Consider the following 10,967-nt stretch of genomic DNA (forward strand, 5'->3'; position numbering starts at 1 on the left):
AGAGTCGCTGCATATAAGGTTGAACCCTAATTTTGACTGATTGAGCCCATCATTCTTAAATTACAAGTATTAAGCAATACACTTGCTTGTAAAAATATTTATTGGTACTGAGGCCATGAAACAGAAAACTGGGTCAGAAGATGTAGGTCTACAAAGGACTTTGGGTCAAATTCCTTAGCTGTTCTGCGGGAAAGTGTCCTGGGTTATAACAAAAATATTTGGAATCCAATGCAGTCTGCAATCTTAGATGCAATTTGTAGATTGTTAATGACAGTGGGTAAATGGTATAACGAAGAACTTTCCCATGAGAATCTAATAGTTCTTCTGGATTATTTCTTTAGGTTTTGCCATTGCTTGTGGAGAAAAATAATGGGTGCCTTGAGATCAGTTTGTAACTTACAGGGTTTTCTTTTCTTTTTTTGTTCCACTGTGGAACACAAACTGTTTTTCTATGAAAAAGATCTTAGCGCATTATTTTTTAAATACTATAATTTTCACTAAACTCAGTTTCCAACTCAGTGCTGTCCAAGTATTGCAGAATTGTGTTATTTTTGAAAGTTATTTCCTTTGACCTGAAGTTACCTAAGAAGACAGACTGAAATCTGCATTCCTTTGACAAAACCTGGTCCTGTTACATTAATCTTCCTTTCACAGAATCATGTCTGTTTCCAGTATTTAAATATAAGAGATGTACGATAACTTGTTGCACAAATTCTCAGTAATCTGCTGCTAAATGATCACAAAATAAGGCTGCTTGAATTCTACAACGCTGGCACGAAGCACTCACAGCAGTGTAACATACATTGTATTTGATATGTCAAGTGGAAAAGTCATGGCTTGATTTTGTTGAGTTTGTACTTTTCAGGCAGTGGGACCTATTGTTACACTTAAAGGGTTCCCTAGGATTGATTTACAAAGCACTTTCGTACTTCTATCCCACAAAGCCATATAAAAACAATTATTCATACTAGACATCAATAATTTCCTAATAATTAAAAGTTGGTCAGCGGCAAATTAAAAGTGAATATTAGCACTTAAAATATATCTCCAGTGTACTTACTCCTACTTCCTGTTTTAAAACAATGAAGACATTGAGGAGAAAATTGAGGAGCAAGTCCAGAAGCACACCTATTGACTTCAAAGAGAAGAAGCTTTCACCTTTATTTGCTAATTGCATATTGATTTAGTCTGGAAAGGGAGAGTTGTAACAATTTTTGTTTGACTTATACATTCTTCTTGACATTTATATCGATAGACAAATTATTGCTGTAAATACTACTCTCCTTTGCGATGATTACCTCTTAGCATAAAGGAAATCCAATTAAGAGACGTACAGAAATTTGCATAAACAATACCTATGCAATTCTTCAATTACAATGTACCATAACTACAGTAAAAACGTCACTGGACATAGGCACTAAATGCAGAGAAAAGACATTTTCAGTATGCAGGAGGAAAGCTAGACTGAAGTCTTTCTCTTTCAACCCTAGGAGGGACAACTTTACAGTAGCAAAGGTAGAACTGACAAGGTTGCAGCACTGACATGCGAGATTTGTTACTATTAACTCAGCTTCCCAGCACTGAAAGTTTGGAGGATAGATTTAATCCTCTCCCACTCTTTCAGCCTAACAATTCTAAGAAGGAAACACTGTTTGGCATTCAAATAAAACAACCAGATCTCACTGTACCACAAGGGAACTTCTAACCTATCCAGCAGGGTTTCGCTCCTGTATAGGAGAGCTAACAGCACTAACCTTTTGGTAGCTAAATCTCTACAGAATATGCCCTTAGAATGCTGTCTGTGTCCAGGAAAAGTCTTAAAACACTCACTATTCTTTGAAATTAGCATAAGTCTCTATAGATTTTACATTTTTTGGTAGAAAATAATAGGCACTGCTTTAATTTAAGAGTATCAAACTTTTAAGTGACCCCTGTAATAAGAGAAATGACACCCTGACAGAGGTCATTATGTAAGATAAAACACAACAGACTTGTACGTTCTTCAACATAACCTTGAATAATTCAGTTTTACTGCTTTGTCACAAACAGTTGTATAAAAAAATTGAAAGGGCTTACTTGAAACAGTCATCGCAAGCAATATTCCCCGTGGTCTCCTTTATAGTGCGTTCGGAAACAAAAGCTGGATATTCAGTATCACAGGGCTCTAGGGTTTGTTTCAACCTCTGCGCTATAGGCACAGGAAAAAATATCTTGATGTTAACATGGGAAGAACAGCGCACAAAATTCTGAACAACATGAGATGCTGTATTACAGAGCTCACAGAGAACGGAAATGTTACTCAGCTTCTGCCACCCTGTGAGATTTCCTAGGCAGTGCATAACACTATATTTTCAATTAAAAAAAAAAAAAGTTTATCCATGGAATGCGATTTTGTAAGATATAACTGTTAAAGTAGTTATTCGTGGTTTAGCCATTGCCAATCTACTCTACATTTATGCACAAGCTTTTTTCCTTTCTCTGTAGGTTCAAGATGGACTTACTGTCATTCTTATTTCAGTGATGCTGTGCATCACTAACTATTATGTATGGGGGTTTACATTTATTTGATATCTAAATTGTGGTATATTTTACTGAAACCAAAACACTTTTTTGGATTACAGCTTGGGAATCTCTGCAGAGTTTCATCAGTTAGAATAACTCTGTGGGTGGGGGCAGAAGTATTACTTTGCCCAGAACCAATGCTTGTTATCTGCTTCCCAAAATAGTAATAATTAAGACTCCATAACACTTTAAGTCTGAAGCCCTTGCAGTGCAAAGGGAAAAAAAGTGTCACTATTTACATCTTAAAGATTGAGAATTTGAGGTACCAGTAAGCAGTGAGACTGGTTCAAGGTCGAACTACAGGACAGCAGCAAAGCTGGGAACTGACGGCAGCTTTTCTGACTCTCACACTGATGTATCTGTTGGACAAAGTCTCTCCCTCATTCCCTTGCCTTTTCCTCCCCACCCCTTCATTCTTCCTTAACAGAGATACACTTGCACATCAGCACAAATGTTAAGCCTGTCTTAATCTAATTGCTAAGTGAGAAAACAAGACAAGGTGTGACAAAAATAGATTACACTAAACAGGCTCTTGGACTCCACAGATCTTCCATTCAAGATAATCTGTTTCAGAGCCAGTGGTGTATCTACTGCGCAGTGCCAGGGGAATGACCAAAACTGCATTTGCAATCACGCACTAGGACATGCATTTCTGAACTGTTCATATTTTTGGTATATAATTTAAAAAAATATTCCCCCAAATGCACAGATCTCAAGGGAGGTACTAAAGTTGGTCAGAAAAGTTTTGTTATTTCTGATGTTTTCACTATGGTCATGACATATTTAACAATTTAGCAATTTTTAAAAAATTGTCTGACTAGCTCTACTGCACCTTCTCCCTTTCTCTTCCATCCTCCTTATCTGTTGCCAAGAATGACTGAAATTTATCACCTGTATTTTGGGTCTACCCTCGCTTGTATCAACATATGGCTTGTGTAACAAAGAGACTGCCAAAGATCCATGGGTCTCAGATTTCCAGCACCTCGTTAGAGTCCAGAAGATGATGGGGCTGCCCAAGGTTTAGGGCATCAGTTTCTTCTCTCTCATTTACAAATGTGACTGAGATTACAAGATCTTGTGCAGAAGTACTTTTCATACCAGGGTTTGGTAAATTGGCAGGTGTGTGGGGACCCTCTAGGATCTTCGCAATATGTGATGCTCTATTAATGTCACAATTTGAACAGGAAGCAATTTCCCCATTAGAGGAACTGGGTTTTTTTCTGAGCTTTCTTAGTCATTGTTAAGTAAAAAAAAGTGCAAGTTCATTAGTTTTAATTTCATGAAGTGCAGTCATAATTATTACAACTCTTAGTGGTAACATAGCATCTACAGAAAAACATACCTAAGCATGTGCTTTTCTCTCCTGCTGACTTCTCTCTTGTGAAATCTCTCTTGCTTTTGCTTTACTAACACGTGTTGGTTTCCAAACAACTATCACTTGCTACCTAACCAAATTTGAACTGGGCAAGCAGTACCATAAAAATGATGACATTCCAATGAGCATGATGAGGGGGTATTTTCAATACTCTTACTCATCAGAGAAATGGAGCAAGTGAATTGTGTAATTAAATCTTCAGTTTCAACTAAAACATGAATGAAAATCCCTCAATCACGCTTGTCTGTCAAAGTGCTGTAATGATAGTTTTGTCTTTAACAAAAGAAAGGTTGCAAGTTATTAATGCCTGTCTTCTGTAGTTAGTACATGCTTAAAATACAAAACAGACATTCATTTTCATGAGATGAAGAGGGATGCTGCCTTTAAAGGATATTTTCCCTAACATACAATGCAAGTGCCATTGGATGTTTCATGTCAGGATATATTAAGGCATATTTGTACAGTACACTTGAAAAAACATCCAAAAAAGTTACCCCTTCCCTACACTGGCTGCTTTGCGCTGTTCTGCAAACACCAAGGACTAAGACTGGCATACCTGCCATTCCTTTTCAGATATAAGGAACAGTTTTGCATTTTCTGGGTCTAGCAGAGCAAACCTCCACAGACATCAGTGTGAGAGACATTCTTCTTCACGGTTAGGGAAATCACTGGAAAGTTAGTCTTGGTTTTTAGAAGACCTGTCTAGGAACTGCTGATTACAAAGCAGCCCCAAAAGCAAAGAGTGTCTGGCTGGTTCTCATGAAGCTCTGTTTGTGTATGTGCACCCAATCTATGTCGGGCTCATTGTTCATGTAACAGAAGAATTGGCTTCAGTGTTGCAATGCAGTATACATTTTCCATCAGCATGAGAAAGGCTATACTAAGCTCATGCACCTAAATTTCCAGAAGGTTCCTACCAAATCTTCACCTCCAGCAGACACCCATCTCAGCCTCCCCTTCTCCCTACACAGCATTTACAGCATGTTAGGCGGTAGCCTGACATGGGCTTTGTCATTTACTGCCATACTTTCCAGTTGCTCCAGGATAGATCTTTCTGCCAGAAGAGCTCCAGCATCTTATTACCTCAGGGGATACTGGAATATCAGTACAGGGCATCAGTATGTTCCATTTTCCCAATGCCTTAACTTCAGACAGGATATTATTTTGGCATAAGGACAGCCTAGTGTCCAGGCAATGCAAGTATAAACTGAAGCCTAAAGTAGTAATTTTATCCCTGCTGCTAAGGAATATGCAAATCTACAAATATGAGTCTGAAGAATGCAGTTTAAATCATTATACCAGTAAATGGCATGCAGCATAATTTGCCTATGAAATAGCCAATTGAAGAGCACTGCTCTTGTAAATTAGCCCTTTACGTTTGAGCAACACTTCTGAAATGCCATAAAAAGTCTGCTAAAATACAAGAGACAGTTGACATCGAAAACTTCTGATTCTTATGGGAAGTGTTAAAATTTCATTATTATTTCAAATGAAGCCTCCACATCTTTAAAAATTGAGTAAATTGAAGTTTAATTCATCTAGATTTTATTACTTTAAAATGTCTATTTTGAATGGGATGATAAAACAAAATACAGTTTTAACCAGTTTTGCTTAAAAATAAAAGCATAAAATTTACTATCTTAAACCTCAAAAATTATTTTCATATGAAATTGTATTAAGATGACCATGTTCCCGTGGACTTTTGTTGAAATGGCATTTTCCAGCACAATAACCCCCTACATATTACAGCAGCTCTAGAAAAAGTGTAGTATAAGGAGAAAAAGGCTAGTGTAATTGCTTTATTCACAAAGATTGTTTTGGAATGAAGGGAAATTTTTTTTTTTTTAAATAATCATTATCTACTATTTTAACTTTTCCATTATAGTAGTGTACTGTATTCCTAGAGTACACACAAGCACTTTGTGGTTATTCATAGAAGATCTTAATTATCGTGTGTTTTGGCAAATATTAACAAAGAAGAGGATGTAGATATGGGAGACAAACAAGTGTTATCAGACATCTATTATTTAATCTAAAACATTTTACATACATCTGAGTTCCAAAAATCCAATTTAATCTAGGCATTTCTGTCATTATGGCCAGGAAAAAAAATTACACTTACCTTTTGCTGTTAGGTCAGAGTGCCACCAACTGCATAGATTAAATTCCACAAGGAACCTAAAGAAATCATTAGAGTTTTCATATTATCCCACACAACGTTTTCAAAACACTAAACTAGCAGTAGTTCGATACCATTAATCCTATTTTAAATAAAAGCTAACACAGAACTGAAATTCACGTTAGTAGCATAACTCTGAGATTATCAACTACTGCTGTTCTCATGTTTTCACTGGGTTGTATCTTACCACCGAGAATTTATTCTGAAATTAACCCCATCAATAAATAATAGATTTACCTACTATTAATTTAAATTATTGATCTTATTTGAAGCGTCCATTAAAATTCTCAATGCACGGCAGCATACAATGCTTTTACTGTTGAACATTATTGAACATTATTTCTTCATTATGCGGGATATTTTGACTCTCTAGTAAAATGCCACAGGATTATAGCTGTCCTGGCTGCAGTACAGAAATACACATAAAATACTTTTTTAAATTAATTCTGGAACTAAAATAATAAAACTAATTTATTTCTAGGAGCAGAAAAGATTGATTGACCAGTGTCTAATCAACTATAACTAGACGTGTAGAAAATGCATTTTCCCACTAAAATATACTGCAGTTTACTTTGAAGAATGGACCGAAATGTGTCAGTCTATCAGCTATTGTAAGCGTAAAGAATGTGAAACCAACATCCAGTTTATCACATGGACATGAAACTACAATACTTATAAACACAGAAAGTTTCTGGAAATTTTTGAGGCTGTTATAGCTAGCATCAAAGTCTCATTTTAACATGATTTCTTTCCCTGATATTTACTTTGAAAGCTGCATTTAAGATCAACCTCTGCCCTCTGGCAATAGCCATTCAGTTAATTCTCCTTAACTCTTATTCCAAACTTTGATAAAAGCTCATATAATTTACAATTAAAACAAAATGACTACAAGAAAAAATTAGTTCTATTTCAAGAAAGATAAAATTCACTTAAATCTGCAACTCTGCTCTCTGACAAGAATAATAATAAAACATATAGGTTAATCATACAAGATACATTTTAAGGCTTCCTCTTCTCCATATGATGTTTCTCTGTGATTTCTTAAGCAATCTCTCTTAAAGGCAATGCTTATTATGTATTAACTTGAAATGTTAGAGGAATTAGGTCAGGTAAAAAAATTCAGCGACATCCAGAGTACACCTTATCTGGCATATACTGTAAAAAGTCCATCTTACAGAAATTAATGAAGTGACAAACAATGGAATGAATCACTATAACAGTTTGCTCTATTGACAACAGCCCACCCAAGCAGCATTACAAACAGCCAGACATTTATGTAAAATTTAACAGTAACCACAATAATAAATTTGGTTTGTATATTGCAATCTGCTAGACTTACTAAGCAAAGACATACGGATATAAGTGAAGACCATGAATAATGTAAAAAGTGCAACTGCGCATTCATATAGCCAAAAATTTCTCAGATTTTAACAATGCAAAATTGGAAAGCAAAAAATTAACAAATATTACTATATTTAAAATCGTATCATAGAAGCTGCACAATGTATGTAAAAGGCAAAAAGTACAAACATTCATTAAGTATTCAAAAGTACAAATATTCATTAATTCATACAAATATTCATTAAGTTCTTGATAAAATTTACTTACAAGACAAGCTCAGTCATAATCCATTTTACTGCAGCAAAGAAGGCATTATAAGGCTGAAGAGAAGCAACGCATTTAATAAAAAGGCAAAACATGCAGTATTTATATCTTAACTGAATTCTTCATGTAAGGACAATGTTATGGATATTCAAATGCATGGGTAGCATGAGAAAAAGACAATAACTTTTTCTTATGAAGAAGCAAATATTATTAAATTGAATATTAAAATATATAGTAATGAAATTTCTTTTTAATGTGGTTGGTCATGAACACAGATTACCAGTTGGAAAAGGAAAGTTTTGCAAATGATTCTTAAATATTTATCCTCTAGGGGTTCCTATTTCCCAGGCTATTGCTGGAGGAACAGCCCTGGTAGATAATATGAGCTTTTCTTAGGCTGCAATTCACAGACTTGCCTCTCTATAATGTAAATCTCTATTCATTACCTCAGTCTAATTAGGCTAGAAAAAGCTTCTGAAGTTTGAATTTACCTAAATGAAGTTATCTGTGTCATACTGAATGCCCAACTGTAAACACGTTAAGTAGTTCTTAGGATTCTTCCCTTCTCCATCTGTTTTTCTGGATCATAACAAATACAGCAAATAATTGGAAAATCCTGTGTTTACAGTACTTCTATTACATTTTGAATCTTTTATTTTTGAAAAGAATGTCAATAGGATTATTCTTTTATGAAAGAATCTCAGGCAGAAAAGTCAGTTTCCAGAAATTTGGAAAGGAATGTATCCTTGTCTCACTCACTTGTGTTAGGGTCTCCTAGTCGTGTAAAATGTTTCAGACTTTTTAGATTCCATATCAACAGAGCATTTTAGCACATGTGAGAAGTCATATTGACTTTAAGAGAATTACTCAGATATCTAAAATCTTGCTTAACCGTCCCGAATCAGCACCTTACTGAAGCAGCGCCATTTTGCACAGCAGTAACCGGGCATTTAAAGTTTTCAGGGGCCACAAAGAGTATTTCTGCACAGGGCTGATAACAGAGCCAATGAACTAGTGTCAGTCAGTGGCATGAAAGGCTAAAATAGCAAGCCAGCAGAATGCATAATTCCTGAGACAATAAAGATTTTCACCTATTAAGGACTGTCTTATAGGAAAAGATAAAAAGCTACAAGTCTTTCCTAGAGAGGAAAAGAAAACAAAATTTCAGCCCCGTGGGACATCTTATTTATTTTCATTCCAAATCAGAAAACCTGAAATTTCACACCCAAGTAATTAACTTTGTTGCATACTTTTGTTTTCATAATGTCAAATGATTTAGTGTAAAATATTTATTATTACTTATGAATAATACATATTTAATGTAAAATATACTATGTATTATAAAACTATTTTAATATTTGAACTGAAAGAAAATTTTAAAACTCGATGTATCTGAAAAAATTTCAATCATATGAACAGAAAATGAGAAAAATAATTTGTTTTGAAATTTTAGTGGAAAAACATTTCATTACATTGATATAAATGCATTCTCATGAAACGTGATTTTACTAAGACAGCCTTTTCCACTCAAGGACTGTTCCAGCAAAAACCGCATGAGTTTTATTCTCTCTGTGTATCTAAACCATCATTTTGACAGCCAAAGGAATTGAGCTGTTTGCAACAAAGTGGTTCTATGGAGTTATCTAGGACTTGAATAAATTAAAACAAGAAAATATGCTAATTAACAAAGTATGTGGATATCTTTTAAGAAGCAATCCTATACTTGTAAAGAAATGGACCAGATGATCTATAAATCTAGTCCATCCCTAATTTATCATTTCAGTCCCACAGCCTAAAAAGCTATGATAGAAACAGGGGTCCAGCCCTGACACCTGTTTTCCATGATTTTGGCAGAATGTTGTGATAGATCCTTTAGTAGTCAGTCTTTGATGCCTATGCTCCAATTCTATGCTGTTTAAAATATGAACTTTTTAAAGAGTCTCAGTCTTGTCCCTATATCTATTCCTGTATTTGTAAAACTATAATTCTCAAAAGGAAGGATAAACATTTGTGAACAAATATTTTGCTTATGTAGAAACGGTTCTGAATACTGCCTAATAACCTGATCTATATATACAAAACTGGGCATAAAAACAGGAAAAAAATACTTTTGAGGAACCTAGCCCTACCTGGTTTTAATGCAAGTTCTCTTTATACTTTCTCTGTAGTCATGGTTATTAGAAGTGACTGAATCAACAGGAAAATAATAAAATAACCAAAGCTGTGCCCATCTTTCATGTTGAACATCACAAAAACACACTTCAGGTTTAAAGAAGAGTTTGACTGTCTTTAAGAAAATAACGAAAGAACATGCTCGCCATGTCTCAGTGTATCCCACAACAGCTGCAGAGTTTTTTCTCCGTAAACACAACCTGGGCAAGAATTGGAATACTGAAAATCTCTTGGATTAAAGCCCACTTGTAAGAAATACTTCAGCTCTACATGCTGGGTGCTTATGCAAACTGAGCTGAAGCCCCAAGCCTTGGGATGGAAGGTTGTTGCTAAGAGTTGTAATAAATTTTAAAATTTTTCATGCAAATGTGATTCACAGCATGCCGTTCTATTTCACTGATAATTTAAGTCTCATTGCACAGCCTGGTACTTATTATTATGTCAAGATAGTCTTTTTTCAGGTTCAGGCTTTAGCGGATAACAGACTGATAAGTGCAGTAAATCCAAACATAGAGACATGTAAATATGTAAATGAAAACATCCCAAAAAGCATATGATTATTAAACCATAGAAGCTATATATAGATATTTGGGAGTTGCCAGAACTTTGATATTTACTCAACGGTTTAACTATGTGTAGGCTTATTTTTTCTAGCTAGATCCCTGTGTATTTAAAAATACTATCAGATAACTTTTCCAGACCAGGAAAATTGCTAGTGTGTTTTACTGCTGTCTTTACATGAGAATTTCTCCTGCTAATACTGTCATATACTTGTTAAAACGGTTCCTTTTTAATATGCAAAAACTATACTTTATCTAACACCTTATCAGTTCTGATAGATTATTATAGTAATCAGTGAAACATATACATGATTATAAAATACCCTTGGAGTTATTACCTAGATATTTGATTTAGCAACAAGGAAGTGTTGCCCTTGCAAGACCCAGCTTGACTCTAATCAGGCCTTGCAGAGGGACAGGGTTTGTATTCAGATCTGATTGCAAGACAAGGGTTTAAATGCATTGAAATTCTACTTTAAAAGACATTTTCTTTAAAAACTAAGGAAAAAAAATG

The 10,967-nt window shown here is 34.9% G+C and overlaps 1 protein-coding gene across 1 annotated transcript in view; it reads right to left on the minus strand.

Annotated features, from left to right (window-relative positions):
- CACNA2D3 (calcium voltage-gated channel auxiliary subunit alpha2delta 3) overlaps window positions 1–10,967 on the minus strand; it is a 487,274-nt gene that overhangs the window by 17,515 nt on the left and 458,792 nt on the right. The window contains exons 33-35 of the mRNA XM_009284485.2: window positions 7,725–7,777; window positions 6,060–6,115; window positions 2,077–2,188 (exon numbers count right to left, since the gene is read on the minus strand). Of these exons, the coding sequence (XP_009282760.1) occupies window positions 2,077–2,188; window positions 6,060–6,115; window positions 7,725–7,777 (221 nt within the window). The remainder of the gene's footprint in view (window positions 1–2,076; window positions 2,189–6,059; window positions 6,116–7,724; window positions 7,778–10,967) is intronic.

Source organism: Aptenodytes forsteri, unplaced genomic scaffold (genome assembly GCF_000699145.1).
Source record: "Aptenodytes forsteri isolate BGI_AS27 unplaced genomic scaffold, ASM69914v1 Scaffold53, whole genome shotgun sequence".
NCBI lineage: Eukaryota > Metazoa > Chordata > Aves > Sphenisciformes > Spheniscidae > Aptenodytes > Aptenodytes forsteri.